The 18,073-nt window shown below is 45.7% G+C and overlaps 2 protein-coding genes across 2 annotated transcripts; one reads left to right on the top strand and one right to left on the bottom strand.

Annotated features, from left to right (window-relative positions):
• Positions 1–3,415: 3,415 nt before the first annotated feature.
• Positions 3,416–4,656, bottom strand: ZCCHC18 (zinc finger CCHC-type containing 18). Its single transcript, XM_053447913.1, is given in 3 exon segments — positions 3,416–4,234; positions 4,237–4,467; positions 4,470–4,656. Coding segments are annotated over 3 exon segments (1,209 nt in total). The 3' UTR covers positions 3,416–3,443.
• Positions 4,657–6,483: 1,827 nt separating this feature from the next.
• SLC25A53 (solute carrier family 25 member 53) lies at positions 6,484–17,476 on the top strand. Its single transcript, XM_047844131.1, has 2 exons — positions 6,484–6,565; positions 14,938–17,476. The coding sequence occupies exon 2, from the start codon at positions 14,970–14,972 to the stop codon at positions 15,888–15,890; it is 921 nt and encodes a 306-aa protein (XP_047700087.1). The 5' UTR covers positions 6,484–6,565; positions 14,938–14,969; the 3' UTR covers positions 15,891–17,476.
• The last annotated feature ends 597 nt before the right edge of the window (positions 17,477–18,073 follow it).

The raw sequence follows: 18,073 nt of genomic DNA, 5'->3' as shown, positions 1-18,073 counted from the left end.
TGGAACGGTGGCAGAAAAACCAAGCAGCACTCAGAGATCTTGGTGGATCGGAGATTTAGTTAACACCGGAGGGCTCAAAGGAGACTGTTTCTCCAAAGATCTGAGCGCCAAATGAAAGTGGGAAGGGTAATTTATAGTTGTCAGCTTCCATATCTGTGGTGGGTTTTCGTGCGCGCGGCAAACAGGGCAAGAAGAACCCAGAAGAAGGGTCTCTAAGCTAGAGACCAGAGCTTGTTTCAGTCCCATCGGCCATCTTTGGCGCAGTACTTTTTTCATTTCTCCAACAATTGCTGTTATGAAAGGATCAGGAAGAGAAAGAAAATTTAACAAAAGAGACTGAGAGGTAGGCACCGAAAAGATCCGAGGGAAACTGTGAGATAGGGGTGTCATAGAAAACAAGGGAAAATAGTATCTAGAAGAAGAGGGATAATGCACAAGAAGGTCATGCAAAGGCTAGTTTCTCCTGACAAAAGATTCATTTCATCTCTTAGCAATTCATGAGAGTGAAGGGAGAAGGGGAAAAATAATCTCAAATAAAGGGTACCAGGCACAAAATTCTCTAAAAACCTTATTTTGGTTAACCCCCTTAGTTTGATCTGAATTCCCAGGTCCCTCAGGGAAGATACATATGTCCTGAATACTGGAAAAGCAAATGCTACACAAAGTAAAGGATCAGGTTTGTGTCATTTTGGTGAAATAAAAACTCAGACAATTTTAGGTTTACAGGACAAAGAAGATGATGAGGGAAGGAAGTAATGGGGATTAATCAGAACAGTTTTACAAAGCAGTTGTCTGTACTGAACTCCCAAGCTAAGGCCAGTGAAAAGGAGGGCAGTGGTAGGTGTTGTATTTATTTTTCTTTTTACCCTACCTTGTCCCAGAAAGAAATTATGACAGCATAAACTGTTTATTTGGGTAAATTATTCAACAAGCATTTATAGAGTAAAAATGAGAAAAGGTGAGCAGAAAAAGAAAGGATACATTAATCTAGGATAGATAAATGGACAGATCCCTTCAAAGGGTAGATTTACAGAAGAGTAAGGAGGAATAAAAGACTATAAACCAAGAGTCAGGGAATGTTTGTGGGCCCCTATGGCTTTGGGGGCCTGAGTGTAACTCAAGGGATAGGGGTCTCTTTTGATGCTAGAAAGATGGAGGTGGCTACCAGGGGCCTAGAATTGTCCCAGAAGGATGCAAGAAGTGGGCCTCATGAGCCTTTGCTCCTGGCCAGTTCTCAGCTAGAGGGTCCAAGGCAGAAGGGCCCTCCCAGTCTCCTTCTGGCCATGGGGTTAAGGAGGTGAAGCTGAAGGCAAACACAGGGTGCTAAGGGGAGGGGAGGGGTGCTGGCAGAGCACAGGAGGCTGAGCCTCCACACCCGTCCATAGAGAGAGTGTGTGTGGCTGGGGGAGAGGAGAGGTGGGTTGAAAGGTCGGATTAAGGGGTCAGGGACGAAACAGGAGCAAGAAGCCAGGGAGGAGCTGATGGGGATGATTCTGGAAGGAGAAGCACTTCATGGCAGGGTCTGGGTATGGCAGTCCAGGGAAGGCTGCAGTGGGCTTCTTGCAGTGCCTGGCTTCTACCCCTCCCCAGAGGCCTGAGCCTGTACCCCTTTGTCCCTGTTGAGGGGCCATTAACTGCTAGCATAATTAGAGCCCCAATACCCTTCTTCCCTCAGGACCACACAGCCCAGGGTTCTGTGTGAAACCTCCAGAGTCTGCCATTCCTACCAGTCTAGATGTGAATCCCCTGCCCAGTCAAGATGCCCTCCCCTCCTCTCCCTGTCTTCTCCTCCCCCAATCTCTACAGCTCTATGCTTCCTCTCCTCCACACACTACCTTCCACCGTGCCACACTCTGTCCTCTCAGCCATATTTCCTTCCTCACAAACCCCCTCAGGTCTGTATTCATTCCCCTCTATCCCCTGATTTAAATTAAAACATCCCCTATCAACCTTGTCTTGCTCACAAGGATAGGAACTGATATACCTACAAAGAACAGGGAGACCCTTATGGACAGAGGGTCATTTTTTATCACGCTCCAATGTGAGGCCATGAGATGGGGCAGGAACAGGTGTCCAGGAAGGTCCTTCCGTGATCTCTCTTTCCTATTGATGTCCTCAGTTCTAAAAGGGTATATGGAGGGTTGCCTGGGTGGCTTAGTAGGTTAAGCATCTGCCTCTCTTGGTACATGAAACCAAGCCCCATGTTAAGCTCTGAGCTGACAGCATAGAGTCTGCTTGGGGTTCTCTCTCTGCCCCTCCCCACTCAAAATAAATAAACACTAAAAAATAAAAAGAGTATGTGGGCTTTCTAATTCCCATGTATTTTCATATTCCCTGGCACCCAGATTCCTTTACATCCTTCCTTGGGTATTCCCATTTGTTGGATCAGAACAAGGTTAGCTTAGAGTCCTTGGGCTGCTGTCCTCTACAATGTAGCCAGGGGGAGCTTGGGAGGTGCTGAGGTTCCTGGTACTAAATTCTGATGAGTAGCTGCTTTCTCAGTACTGAGGGAAGAAGCATAGGGTAGTGTCAGCCCAAAGGACAGTCTTATTGGTGCCATCAGGTATTGTCCAGAAGAAGCAGTAGCAGCAGTCTAAGGAATCTACCCAGGGGAGGGAAAGCACTCCTTCCCAAAGTGAACAGGAATAGAACCCCTGAGATACCCATTTCCCATTTTTCTCCCAACCCTTGTCCATGATCACTTTTCTCAGGATTCATTAGGGAAGAAAGCATTGGGATATTATTAACTAGTGGATGCAGATTTGACCCTGACCTAGGACCATGTCAGTTGTGATAAGGGGCTTTTGGGGAGATACTCAGCCCATTTCAGCTTCCCTTTTCCTCATCTGTAAGTGAGGCTGGTAAAAAACTCCATTTCACAATATGACCCCACCCCCATTACAGCTTCTATATTTGGTTCTTATTTTTTTTTCTTCTATATTCCTAAAAGTTACATCACACACAGAGACATTGAACTTGATGCTTGTATATATTCATTGACATAGAACTCCACAACATATATTTGTTTACTGAAAAATACACAGTATAGAACAGAACTTACATTTGATCACTTTTATCTATACATACCTGTACACAGTTATAGGGAAATATCTAGAAGGACATTTATCAAAGGGCTCACAATGTTTATATAAGGATGGAGAGTTTCAGGTAATTTGTATTTTTTGTATATTCCTTCATTTTGTGAAGGTTTAACAGAGTAACACTTCTTTCATAAGAAGAATAAAGTCACCAAGGAAATGGACACAGGCAGAGAACAGACCCTTAGCAGGGACAGAGGGCAGGCCATCCCCTCCACTTTGGTGGTATCCAAGACCTCTCCAGTCCAAAATAAAGCCAATTTATGGATTAATTAATGCAGATAGAAGTCTACCCACTCTCATTTTCCCATCTGAATACAGTAAAGGATTCACTTAGGGCTGGGTCTAGCACCTTACTAGAGGCCCAGAGAGGTCATTGTGTCTGCCAGGGACTTCTTTTGACCTCTCCTTTTCTGTATGTGTCAGCTCCTGCAGAATGATGATCAGATTCTCAAACACCTCAGCCTTGTTGCTCTCACTGTCACAGGTTTCCTTTGAGTGGCCCTCCTCACCGCAATACGAACAGAAGACTGTGTATTTTCGCTTCCTGGCTCTACGCATATCCCCAGGACCATCATTCTTATACCCAGAACCCCCACTGGTAGAAGGAGATTGAGCCACAGAACTGCTGGAAGAATCAATAACCACTATTTGATCCAGACATCTGGTCCTGCCTCTGAGAGGAGGGACATCCATGGATGTAAGTGGAGGGTCCTGAGACTCAACTAGGATCACATCCTCATTTGAGTCATCAAGAGTATCATCTACCTCTATCACATTGCAGTCATCATTGCTGATTGCTATTGGCTGAGGGCCCCGAAATGCCATGTGGCTTGCTGCCCTCTCCAAGATTAGCCCAGACCTTTTGAGTCTCTTCAGTTTCATAAAAGTGTCATTTCAATCCCCTTCCTCCCTTATCATCTTGATTAACTCCAAAAAATTATGACGATGCTGTTGATCATTTGCATACATCCTAAGAAGATGTTTCAGCTTAAAATGCAGGTCCATATTCAGCTCAGCTCCTAAAAGGAGCTGGTGCAGGCAAGTCTTGTTTGCATCTTTCTGAGCTATGATCCCTGCGTGAATAGCATTCTGAAGCTGCACTTCTAAAAGAATCACATAAAGGGAGGCTTTCTCCCTTGTGCCTACAGAGTGTTAAAAAATTTACCATGGGCAGCGACACTGCTTTCAGACTCCCCAAACACCAATTTCATTGCCCGCAAGAAATCAGCCACTCTTAGATTGGGGTTGGCAGCCTGGAGCAAACGCATGATCTCCCTGGCAGGGCCCCTAAAGGTTTTCATCAAGCACTTGAGCTTTTCCTCCTCAGACATACTCCAATTGGGCAGGACCCCATTGACTTGGATCAGTTTTCAAAGGTTTCTTCCCCTTGGGCTGGCACCACTCTCCCTGAGAACAATTTCACATTTCTTTCTGCCATGTTGACACTTAAAGGACCAAGACTCCTCCCCAGAGACCTCAAAATTGAATGGGCCCAAGGTGGCCAGGGTGTGTTTTGCCTCTGGCTGTTACCCACACATGCAATGATGCTAGCCATGATGGTGGATGATCTTCTATCTGAATATAACAAGATGCTCAGGCTTTTCAGAAAAGCCTAATCTGTATGAAGAATGCCCAAAGCAATGTTCCCAGGCTCTGCTTTCCTTGTATCTCAATAGGGACTGTAAAGAAAAGGGGGAAGAAAAGGTCAGTAAGTAGTAGATTGCAGGGAAGTGGTCTGCAGTCGCTCTACTTCCATGAACACCCTGCAATACATTTTATATTTGCTAACTGACCTAAAAATATGCTGCAGGAGACTGGCTATTACAACTTTCTGGAGATACTGGATGTCTTTGTGCTTGCAGGGTACTTTTCAGAGCTACATCCATCACTCCTGTAAGTCCTACAGGAGGGAGGGCAACTGTTGCTTTGAATTCTAGGTGAAATTGTGTGTGGGGCTGTTACTGGGCTCTCAAAATAGAGTGCAAAGGTCTAAGTCTCATAGATTTGTGATAATAAATAAGATATCCATTAAAATAATTGTGTGTCAATCATACTCAAATAAAAAAAATGTAAAGATATCCCTTAAACTCACTTCTCGGATCTCAACCACAGCCCCTTCTCAAAGTCCCTCACCCCTTATTTCTTAGATTATAAAACATAAGCTAGGAAACAAGTGCACGCCTTTATTTCACTTCCAGCCTCTGCAACAGGTGCCCTCCTGAGAAAGCTCGCCGTCGGAGTAGGTCGACCTCTGTCCACTGGGGGTTGCAGATCCCAGCCCTGACTTCGGTCCACTGGGGGTTGCAGATCCCAGCCCTGACTTCGGTGCACTGGGGTTTGCAGATCCCAGTCCTGAGGACGTCAAGACTGCGTGGTCGGGGAGGGCCAGACAGAGAAGGAGGAGTCAAGTGCAGCCTCATCCCTCATTCTTCACCCCACTCCCTCTCCCCCCTCTGCCCCCCCACCTGCGCTGTAGCCAGACGGAAAATTCTATCTCCCACCTTCAGACAGAAAATTCCCTCTTCTACCTTCTGAATACAAGCCAAAGCAAACCTTTCCATTACTTTTCCCTGGGAAATCGTTGGCCTGCCAGCTCTGCAATCAGCCGCAAAGAATTCAAGTTCTGATTTGGCTTTGATGGCCTGGCACGGAGAAAAGGAATAAGAGTTGGACATGCACACCCACATATATTCCTCCCCAGGAAGAGATGGGGATATGCAAAAGGAGTTCAAAGCAGACAGTTTGTGATTCTCTTCCCCTTGTCCCTCCCTTACCACCCTTTGAAAATGCCCCCCCCCTTTCAATTCAGGCAAATCCTACCCATTTGGCAGCTTCCAGCAAAACCCCACCTCCTCCCTTAGCTAGTGGGGCCAAGGGAGTGCTCTTTCCCTGCCTCGCAGTTCTTGATTCCCTAAGTGGTGAGCCGCCCGGTACTAGTGGAGCTTCCCCTTCCTCTCTCCTCTCGGGGCAATCGCGCCCCCCCCCCCCCCCCGCGTTTTATTATTTTTTTACCTGTGCTTTGCTGGTGGGCAGCGGATGCTTCGTCTTGGACAGCTGTGGATGTCTCCTCCCAGTCTCCGCGGCCTTGCATGGGGATGCTTCTTCGACCTCAGAGCGAACGGGTGCTGCCCAACGGAGCTGCTCCACAGGGCAGACCAGTAAGTGGTACCTAAGCCTAGGCAGCACGGTTCCCAAGGCAGCCGCGGCCGCCCCCGCCCACCCACTGGGTCCTCCCAGCAGCCGCCGCTAAGGTTAGCCTCTGCCCATTGACACAAAAGAGCTTGATGAGCGGGGCGGCGCGGCCAATCAGCGGAGCGCGGGGGCGGCCTCCTCTCTCAGTCTACAGCCCTGAGGCCATTGCTAGCAAAAGGGGGGAGCCGACCAGCAGGGGCTGCGGCACACGGGCGACAGAGCCAGAGAGGTGTCAAGTGCAGCTCGGACGCACGGACCGGGCCGATTTACCCGTGAGTTTGCTGCTTTCCCCCTTGCTTTCTTTCTCCCTCTCCCCTCCAACTCAACTCTCCTCCCTCTGCGCTTTGAGACCGGATGCCTTAAACACGAGGTGGGACAGAAATCAAGTGAACAATAAGAGTTCCTCACCTTTGTATAGGGGGGAAGGGGAGAAAGCATTTACTGAGCGCTTTCTGCGTGCGAATGTGCTGGCACAGACATCTAATTTATTCTCAGCAGCCCTGTGAAGGAGGTAGTGGTGTGCCTGTTTAACAGAGAGAGAGAGAGAGATCTTCAGCACTCAACCAGTATGGTTAGGAAGTGCAGAGCTAAGCGCTCACACCCAAGTCAACATGTCTGATTTCAAAAGCTACCCCCTGTAAATACTCTCTACTCTTTGAGGGTTGGTGGAGAAAAGTCAAAGTGGAGATGTGAGGGCCCATTTGGAACTATATAGAATTAGTGAGCAAGGACTATTATCTTCATTGTACAGATAGGGAAACAGAGAGGTCAGGCGTCTTGCCCAGCATCACACAGCAAATAAATTTCAGCATCCGATTTTGCATCCAAGTCTGTTGTTCTAATGCCAACTATTTGCCTAGCTGACCTGCCTAGACAGTATGTTTACATCGGTGGTCTCAAACCACCAGGAGTCTTGGTGTGATAGTAGTGTTCAGTGAGAGGGGGAGGGGAGGGAGTGGGGTGGGGGAGTGGGGTAGGGGAAGAGGTAGGCAAGTTTTACAGTACCCACTATAGAAAAGAGGAAACTAAGGCACTTTTCTTTCTCATTCTACACTATACTTTATACTACAATAAGCTGCTTGTTTATTTAAAAAAATAAAACATTATTTCTACGGCTTATGAGCTCAAAGGAAACAAGGCTCAGAGAAGTGAGATGACTTGCCCGAAATTACAAGGTGAAGCCAAAATTTGGACCAAATCTCTCTGACACCAGAAACTATGCTTTTAACCAAAGTATGGGTACAAGACTGGTTGCCTCAGAATCATTTTGGAGAGCTTGTTAGAAAGGCATATTCCTTAGCTCCACCTCTGGGAGATTCAGATTTGCTAGGACTAGGGGTGGGGAGTGTGATTTATATTTTTAACTAGTGCTGTGGTTAATTCTGAGGTGTAGAGAAGTTTATGAATCACTGCTGAAGACACCACATCATGCTGAGGGTAATAAGTAAATGGCCTGGTGCCAATGTATCTGGCCACAGCACATCTGTCATGAAATGTAACCCCACTGAGCAGAGGTTCCTACCCAGGGTTCCTTATGAAATTGTCTGCAAAGAATTTGGACTCTGTATATTTTTCTGAGTTCTTAGTTTTGTAGATTTTTCAAGATAAGTTTGTGGCCCAGAAATGGTTAAGAATCATTCCCCTATAATCTTTCTTCATAACATCTTTCAACTTGTACTTCAGGAAGAAGTGTGAGAAATGAAACAGTTTGACCTAACCACTGATCCACAGCTCTCTACCGCTGATACAGCTCTTTCATTTCCTGGCTTGAGGACAGGTTGCTAGGTTGCCCTTCTGTGAGCTCTTGAGGGGACCTCTCCTTTGCTGTATTTGGCATCACTGGCCCCAGAGAAAGAATAACTCCATGGAAACGGCATGCAAGGCTATGCTGGTCATGCAGGGCCACCAGCTTGAATGGGCTGTGAGGCCAGTGGCTGGGAAACCTTCTCTATATTCTAGGACTTCTCATTCTTGGAGAGCAGGTCTTACTTTCCTTATGTAAATTGTGGCTAGGAGGCCTCTGTGGGGCTTGTTCTTGACTCCTGATGTTTAGAAGCAAATGAACAATCTAATGCCCTTCCACGACTATTGTTGGGTTCATCTTCAACATGCCAAGGTATTTCACCTGCTCCTTTCTGCCCTCTTATTTACAAACCCAATACCTATGGTTCTTTGAAGTAAACAGTTCAAATTTGGAAATGAGGACTTTTATCTGAGGGACCTTTCTCTTGTGGATGGAACAGTGTGGAAGGGGTTGTGGAGGCTGGAGGGTATGGGAGGTAGAGAGAAGGCTGACCTCACCCAGCCAGCAGTGATGCTGGCAGTAGCTCTTAGGCTTCTTGAGACTTTTGCTTCTGCTCCCCAATACCATGAAATTGACCCTGTGTCACAGCAGATTCTGTGTTTAAATTGTCTTCACTGCCAACTTAGGTGATCTGCAGGTGGACCTGGTGGGGATGGGATCATATAGGAGAAATAGATTCTAGAAATCTGACCAAAAAAGTGAGAAGAAATGGATTATGTAAAGGTGTCTAGATTGGGCCCTTAAAACTAAGCTAAGGTCTCTTCCAGCAAGGCTGGGAGGAGGATTTGCTAAACTGCCTCCAGTTGGATATAGAGTATCCCTTACCTCTGGCCTCATGTGTGGGAGTGTGTTCCAATTCATGGCTCTGATGAGACCACATTTTCCAATTTCAACAAAGAAACCTTAAAAGTCTGAAGGTTAGGGAGATAAAGCTTTTCAGCTGAAACAGTAATAGCTTTCCTGGCTGCCTGCCTCCTCTGTGCCAGGAACTTTCCATCTGTTATCTTTACATTTAAGCTTCTCAGCAGCCATATTAGATAGTCATTGTTATCCCATTTTGCAGATAGGGAACCTGAATTTCAGGGAAATTAAGTAACTTATATAAGGCCACACAACTAGTAAGTGGAGTTACTGGGACTTCAGCCCCCTCAGGGCTGTCACACTTTAAAGCCCATGAGGGGCGCCTGGGTGGCGCAGTCGGTTAAGCGTCCGACTTCAGCCAGGTCACGATCTCGCGGTCCGTGAGTTCGAGCCCCGCGTCGGGCTCTGGGCTGATGGCTCAGAGCCTGGAGCCTGTTTCTGATTCTGTGTCTCCCTCTCTCTCTGCCCCTCCCCCGTTCATGCTGTGTCTCTCTCAGTCCCAAAAATAAATAAAAGTTGAAAAAAAAAAATTTAAAAAAAAAAAAAAAAAATAAAGCCCATGAACAACTTTGCTGTCTCCCAAACAAGCAATTTAAAATGCACTCTGCGGGGCGCCTGGGTGGCGCAGTCGGTTAAGCGTCCGACTTCAGCCAGGTCACGATCTCGCGGTCCGTGAGTTCGAGCCCCGCATCGGGCTCTGGGCTGATGGCTCAGAGCCTGGAGCCTGTTTCCAATTCTGTGTCTCCCTCTCTCTCTCTGCCCCTCCCCCGTTCATGCTCTGTGTCTCTCTGTCCCAAAAATAAATAAACGTTGAAAAAAAAATAAAAAAAAAAATAAAATGCACTCTGCAAGGGCACCTGGGTGGCTCAGCTCACTCAGTTAAGCATCTGACTCTTGTTTGGATCAGGTCATGATGTCATTGTTTGTGGGCTCCATCTGGCTCTGTGCTGGCTGTGTGGAGCTTGCTTGGGATTCTCTCTCCCTCTCTCTCTGCCTGTTCTATGCTCCTGCTCCCTGTCTCTCCCTGTCCTTCCCTCCCTCCCTCCCTCTCTCTCCCTCTCAAAATAAATGAAATAGACATTAATAAAATAAAATAAAATCTACTCTTCAGATGACCCAGTGCATTAGACTGATTTCAGCTTTTAGAAGAAGTGTAGTTGTAATCTAATCTTTATTTCTGGGATCTTTTTTTTATAATGAAACTAGTAATATAACTTAGGGAGCAATTTATATACTGAGTACTGTGTTAAGAGTGTTATATACTTCCTCTCATGCAAGCTTCATGATGATAATTTTAAAGATAAGGATACTGAAGCTCAAAAAAGTGAAGAGACTTGGCCAAGGTCATAAAGCTAGGAAGTGACATGGTGAAATTCACACCCAGATCTGTTTGACTCCAGAGCCTGTGTCTTTATGCTATAACACTTTTCAGTGGGGAAAACAAATATGACCCTTTTTCTAAATCCACTCCTGTCAGCCACAGCTCTATCTCCTTCCCATGGCCTGCATCCAGAACTGTGCACCATTCATATTTTTAGGCTTCTGTGCCTTAGGCCTCTTCCTCAGCATAGAATGCCTGCCATCACTCCTTCACCTAATGAAATCCTGGTCATTGGTTAAGGATCAAGTCAAATGCCCCTCATGAGAGAAATTTCTTCACTGCTCCCTGTCACAGGTAGAATAAATTGCTCTTGTCTTTCTGCTCTTACCTTGATTAATGTACCCTTAATTTTGCCTTCCAGTATAGTTTAGTTCATTGTTGACCTGTCTCCCCAACTATATTCCTGAGCCCTTGAAGGCAGGTACCAAGTCCTATTCACCTCTAGCTTCACAGTAATTTATCCACAGTGATTTAGTACACAATCAGTACATGTTTGTGAGCTGAACAAAGACTGACTGAGGGAGACCCTGCATGAACAAATAAATGAGGGGCTGGATTCTGGGGTGATCACAGTCCAGGGTGATTCCCCTGGACTCGACTGGCCAGGGGAGTCTGGAATCCCCTGGGCTCACTTTATTAGGCTTTAAACATAGGAGACACATCATGAGGTATAGGGAATAACTACTCAAGACTGACTCCAGACACATTCTATGGTCTGTACTTTGAAATTCATGTCAAGGGGCCAGAACAGTTTATAGAACATCTTTGCATTCACAGAAGAAAGGTCTTCTCTGCCTCATATGTGAACACAGGATTTGTTCCACCATACCTCTTTATCTGGTTCTGGCTGACTTGATCTTGCAGGAGTATATGCTCTATGGAGACAGATGGCGAAGTCAGGAAGCATCTCTCTATTTTTTTTAATACATTTTATTGAGGTCACCATGATATGGATGCTTAACCACTTTCTCCCATTTTGTTTTATTAATCTTTGCAACAATCTTTTGAGGTAGGTCTATTGTTGCTATTTAATGGCTAAAGAAACAGATTGAGTATAGTGTCTTGTCTAAGGTCATATAACTAAGTGGTAGAGACAGAATTCGGTTTCTTTTTTTAATGTTTATTTTTAAGAGAGAAAGAGAGGTGGGGTAGGGAGAGAGAGGAGGCAGAGAGAGAGAGAGGGGGAGATAGAGGATCTGGAGCAGGCTCTGTGCTGACATCAGAGAGCCTGATGGCGAGGCTGGAACTCATACATCACAAGATCATGACCTGAGCTGAAGTCCGACGCTTAACTGACTGAGCCACCCCAGGCACCTCCAGAATTCAATTTCTGATCTGTCTGCTCCCAAAGCCTGGCATCGTAATGGGAGAATACATGTGAAAAAATGTGGATTCTCCTTTTCCCCTATAAAATAGGAAGAATTAAATTTATAAAATGATGAATTAGATATTTAAGCTGTTTCTAAATTATTGTTCACCTTTAATTCCTGAAAATGACTGACAAAATTGGCAGAAGGAATTGGGGATGGAAAAGCACAATTCTGCTATCAAATATTGGCCCTAATTCCTCCATGTCAGCCCCCAGTGACGTGCACAATATGAGAATGCCTAGAGAGCATTTCACCCCATCAGCTGATTGTATTTTATTATTTTGTTTTGTTTTATTTTACTTTTTTATTTTATTTTATTTTATTTTATTTTATTTTATTTTATTTTCAAGAGAGTGAGGGTGAAAGTGAGCAAGGGACAGAGAGGGAGAGAGAAAGAATCAATCCCATGAGGAGCAGAGAGAGAGAGAGGGAGAGAGAAGAGGGGCTCATGCTCACCGGAAGCAGGGCTCGTGTTCACCCAATGAGAGGCTTAAACTCATGAGCTGTGAAATCATGACCTGAGCCAAAGTCAGATGCTGAACTGACTGAGCCACCCAGGCACCCCATTCCATCAGTTCTGTTATAACTGAGATGGATCAGACTCCAAGATGTCAATGAATTTCTAAAGGTCATACAGGAAGATAATAATAGACTGGCACTTAGAATGCTAGTCTGCCAAATCCTAGCCCAGTTTTTCCCCTATGTCAGCCTGCCTTATGCAGTCAGTCAACACATGTTTATGGGTAACTCAGGAAAATGTGGGTAAGAAGTGGAACATCACTGCACTTTGAAATAGAATAGGGTGCAAACATTTCCCTCATTAACTGTCCTTATTTAGATGCAGGTAAGACTTGGGGTAGAAGTTCCTTAGTAGTATATTTGGGGGGTGTTGGGGGTACCTGTGGCTTTGGAGGTATGAATGGAGCTCCCGGTGGCCTGGAGTTGGGGGAGGCGTCCTTTTGGCTCTAGAGAGATGGAGGTGGCTACCAGGGGCCTAGAATTGTCCCAGAGGGATGCAAGAAGTGGGCCTCATGAGCCTTTGCTCCTGACCAGTTCTCAGCTAGAGGGTCCAAGGCAGAAGGGCCCTCCCAGTCTCCTTCTGGCCATGGGGTTAAGGAGGTGAAGCTGAAGGCAAACACAGGGTGCTAAGGGGAGGGGAGGGGTGCTGGCAGAGCACAGGAGGCTGAGCCTCCACACCCGTCCATAGAGAGAGTGTGTGTGGCTGGGGGAGAGGAGAGGTGGGTTGAAAGGTCGGATTAAGGGGTCAGGGACGAAACAGGAGCAAGAAGCCAGGGAGGAGCTGATGGGGATGATTCTGGAAGGAGAAGCACTTCATGGCAGGGTCTGGGTATGGCAGTCCGGGGAAGGCTGCAGTGGGCTTCTTGCAGTGCCTGGCTTCTACCCCTCCCCAGAGGCCTGAGCCTGCACCCCTTTGTCCCTGTTGAGGGGCCATTAACTGCTAGCATAATTAGAGCCCCAATACCCTTCTTCCCTCAGGACCACACAGCCCAGGGTTCTGTGTGAAACCTCCAGAGTCTGCCATTCCTACCAGTCTAGATGTGAATCCCCTGCCCAGTCAAGATGCCCTCCCCTCCTCTCCCTGTCTTCTCCTCCCCCAATCTCTACAGCTCTATGCTTCCTCTCCTCCACACACTACCTTCCACCATGCCACACTCTGTCCTCTCAGCCATATCCTTCCTCACAAACCCCCTCAGGGTCTCAGATCTACGCTGAGCATTCATTTCTTCTTGGTCCTGAGTTTCCTTCATGTGTCCTGGATCCCCAGTTGCCTCTCATCTACCCCATCAGCTCCCAGCCATTTCTGCAGTGGGATCAGTAGTTTGGTGCCCTTGTACTGTCTTTCCTCTAGTACATTGATTCTGAACTAGTGGTGATTTTGCTTCCCAGGGGACATATGGCAATGTCTGGAGATAATTATATTATTGCTGGGTTGATCCCACCTTGTGCTGCTGCATTCAGTGAGTGGAGGCCAGGATGCTGCTAAACGTTCTATAATGCACAGGACAGACACCTACAACAAAGAATTGTCTGGTCAAAAATGTCACATGTGTCAAGGCTGAAAATCCCTGCTCTATTATATAGCTACAGGTCTGCAAGGATAGGCTTGGAAATTGCCAGGTATAGAGATTTTTGGTGCTGACCTTCCAGGAACAGCTACTCTCTCTGTTCCTCAGTTGGGTGGGGGCAGGGCATTGCTAATGAAACAGTTACAACAGTGTTAGGAATCTGCAGGCAGAGAGACGAGGGAGATTCCCCACTCCCCAGATTTACTACCAGCTTTTAGAGAAAGTATTGGAATACAACTTCTGAATGCCTTTCTGCTTCTTTGAGATAGTACCACTTTTTGGAAAGAGAATAGCAACTTATTGTAGCAGTTTACCAAATGCAAAATTTCATGTGGTGAAAGTTGAATGCAATATGTTTTGGAGCCCTGTTTTCCCAATTTTATTTTCTTCAATCACAAACCTTCTTTGAATATTAGAATATTTGATTTATTGGTAAACCACTGCACAGGTGACTCTGTTCAGAAAAAAAAAAACTTGGCTTTTTTTTAATGCTTATTTTGAGAGAGAAAGAGAGAGCACAAGAGGAGAAGGGGCAGAGAGAGAGAGAGGGAGAGAGAGAATCCTAAGCAGTCTCCACTGTGCTGTTAGTGTGGAGCCTGGTGGGGCTGCATCTCACGAACTGTGAGATCATGACCTGAGCTGAAATCAAGAGTCAGACACTTGGGGCACCTGGGTGGCTCATTCGGTTGAATGTCTGACCTTGGCTCAGGTCATGATCTCCTGGTTCTGTGGGTTCGAGCCCCATAGCAGCAGGCCTGGGCTCAGTGCTTACAGGATGGAGCCTGCTTTGGATCCTCAGTTCCCCACCCCACCCCCGACCCTTCCCTGCTTTCTCTTTCTCTCTCAAAAATAAATAAACATTAAAAAAAAAGAGTTCCAATTTCTCTACATTCTCACCAACACTTAAAAAAAGAAGAGGAGTTGGAAGCTTAACTGGTTGAGCCACCTAGGTGCTCCAACACTTCCTTTGTTTTAATTTGAGGCTGATGAACGATTTCTTAAGAAATATTTCTCAGAAACTCATCCAAAGTGTTGCTTGTTTCCTTAGAGCTAAGTTTCTTGGGACTCTGTTTGTAAGTAACGAAAATGCCACCAACAGATTTAAGTGGTAAGTAACCTCTTTTTTTCCCACTCTTGCCAGTTTTCTTCCATCTGCACCCAGTTGTCTTCAGCATGGCAGAACAGAACCACTCTCCTAGAAAGGAACTTCAGCACAGGACACGAGCAGAGTCTCCAGGAAAGAAAAGCTGGCATTCCCAGGCCTATGCCCTTGGGGCCATTTCCAACTTTATGTCTACTTTTCTGACCTTCCCTATCTATAAGGTTGTGTTCCGTCAACAGATACATGCTATGGTGGTGTCAGAGGCTGTGCGACAGCTTTGGCATGAAGGCCCTCAATACTTCTACCGGGGAATATACCCACCTCTTCTCTCCAAGACATTGCAAGGGACTCTACTGTTTGGGACTTATGATAGCCTGCTGTGTTCTCTCTCCCCTATTGGGCCACACTCACTGGGACACCGCTGGACTGCAGGGCTCATGTCTGGTGTGGTGGAGGCTGTGGCACTGAGCCCCTTTGAAAGGGTGCAAAATGTGCTCCAGGATGGTCGCAAGCAAGCTCGCTTCCCCAGCACCTTCAGCATTCTCAAGGAATTCAACTCTTATGGGCTTTGGGGGCGGCTGTCACTGGGCTACTATCGTGGTTTCTGGCCTGTCCTTCTCAGGAACAGCCTGGGGAGTGCTCTGTATTTTTCCTTCAAAGACCCCATCCAGGATGGCTTGGCAGAGCAAGGCCTGCCCCACTGGGTTCCTGCCTTAGTGTCTGGGAGTGTCAATGGAACAATCACCTGCCTAGTTCTGTATCCTTTGATTGTGCTAGTGGCCAATATGCAGTCCCATATTGGCTGGCAAAGAATGCCAAGCCTATGGGCCTCTGCCCAGGACGTGTGGGACACTCGGGGCCGAAAGGTGTTCCTCATCTACCGTGGCGGCTCCCTGGTCATCCTAAGGTCCAGCGTGACATGGGGCCTCACTACTGCTATCCATGACTTCCTGCAGAGGAGATATCATTCCAGGAAAGAGCTGAAAGACTGACTAACTGTAGAAAGTGTGGCCATGGCAACTTTGTTATCCTAAGCCTTCCCAGTTGGTCTAAATAGCTTACATCTTTGGCTTGGTTACCCAATGCAACAACTGTTTAGCATCTTTGAACTGTGAGTGCATGGGAGAAGTTGTCAACCACCAGCCTGTTGGGCAAAGACAAAGCCCAACAGGGTTCCTTGGCCAGAAAAAAGAAAGTCACCCCAGTCCATCCACAGCTTCAACAGCCTCAGACCCAGGAGGCCCTTAAAAAAGCTTGTGACCCAGGTGAAATGTCATTCCTTTAAAGAATTCCTTGACAATAAGAGTAAAACTTTAAAAGATGACCTTAGTTAGGCACTGTGAGTTCTGGGACCCCTCCAGTTGTCCTTTGGACTAAACTTAGTGGAGGACCAGATACTCCAATTTCAAAGAACTATGCTTGACTTAGGATGCAGATTCCATAGAACATCTCAGATGACTGCATTTTCATGATATTGTTCACTACCCCTGCCACCATCACTCTCACTTCTCAGGGCTGTAGGTTCTTGTTTCAGTCAGGCTGGCATTCGTGGATGGAAATCCTAAATTAGGCTTGCCTCAACTGATCAGATGTCATAAGAACTGATGGGGCTGGATATAGGGGTGGGAAGAAGTATTGTCACTTATGTCGCTAGATGGAAGGAATAGACTTTGAGGGAAGAGATTTAGGTCATGAGAAAAATTTACTATAGATTGCTTGGTATTATCTTCCAGTATATTTTTGATAGCAGGGCAATAACACTGCCTAGAAACCACTTGAGTTTCCCTAATAAATCTGGAAGTGAAATGACCATATATCTTCACAAATAATTGCATATTTTATTGTGTGGATAAATACAGTTACAGTGACATAAATAGAAATCTTAGCCTGTAGTTCAAAGCTATTCAAAATATGGTCTCCATATAACTTGCAGCATTTTATCACACCACTACCACTTACATAGATCCCATACAACCAGCCAAACTGAACTATTGTTCTCTCCCCCAAAATGCCATGAACTTTCTCATGGCAGTGCTTTGGCCCACACTATTTCTCCACCTGCAGTATCTGTTCCCCACATGCTAGTCTGCCAAAACCCTTCCAGGTCCTCAAAGCCTAGCTCACATGCCACCTTCTCTGTGGAGACTCTTCTGATTTCCCATAACTGAATGTTACATTAGTCTCTAGTGATGCCCTTTTCCAATAACACTTCATACATGGCACTGATTCCATTATGTCACTGATCTCATGGTGCCCTGTGTTCTTCTTGATATTCTTCAATACCTCCTACTAGACTGTAAAACTCCTTGAAAACAGGAATTCTTGTATGCATTTTAAAATCTCCCATTGTACCTAGGTGCTCAATAATGTTGGCTGATTACCGAATTGATTGTCAAGCTGTGATATGATCTTTATCCTCAGGGTGCTGTCCCTTGTACATGAAAATGATGTTATTGACTCACTGTCAGCAAGACACAACCTTTGAGGTGTGATTTTGTTTTCTTTTATTAGTGGATTTAGTTTTGTGCTAATGATAATGCTGCTGCTGATAATAATAATAAATGACTATTAACTAGAACATTTGATGAGTTTGTGTTATTGATGGCATGTTTGCTATTAGCAACACCACAGGAACTAAAATTCCACAAACAGAAACACATTGCATAACTATCCCATTCATTTCAACTCCAGAATTTTGAAGATTTCCAAGATGACGTATGTTGCAGTTTTCCCTTTGGAGATAATATCATGATAGTGACCTCCACTTGCACCTCCTTACCTAACTGAATCTGTCATTTAAAATGACCTACTTATATATCCTAGCAGTGAGAATTCCTCGCTTAACATCATAGAAATTAAAGATACAGCAGTAGGCAGTATGAGATCAGAGAGCATTTGCCCGCAAGGTCAACAGAAAATGGGTGGTCCAAAAGAGCTGTAGATGAGTTCCCACATCTGATCCTTGTGCAGATTTGGATGGGGTAGGACAGTGCTCTGCTGGTGGATTTAAGGGCAGGGAACATGGGGTCTGTACAAGGAAAGGAAAAATAGAACAGCAGCTAGTGATATTTCAGCATAGTTATATCTATGTATTCCTTCTAACTCTCAGAAGGAACAAAATATTTCTTAAAAATTTGTAACTTAGCCTATAGCTTTTTTTTTTTTTGAGATAGGG

The sequence above is a fragment of the Prionailurus viverrinus genome, chromosome X (assembly GCF_022837055.1).
Source record: "Prionailurus viverrinus isolate Anna chromosome X, UM_Priviv_1.0, whole genome shotgun sequence".
NCBI classification, from domain to species: domain Eukaryota; kingdom Metazoa; phylum Chordata; class Mammalia; order Carnivora; family Felidae; genus Prionailurus; species Prionailurus viverrinus.
This window is presented reverse-complemented; position numbering and strand designations above follow the sequence as displayed.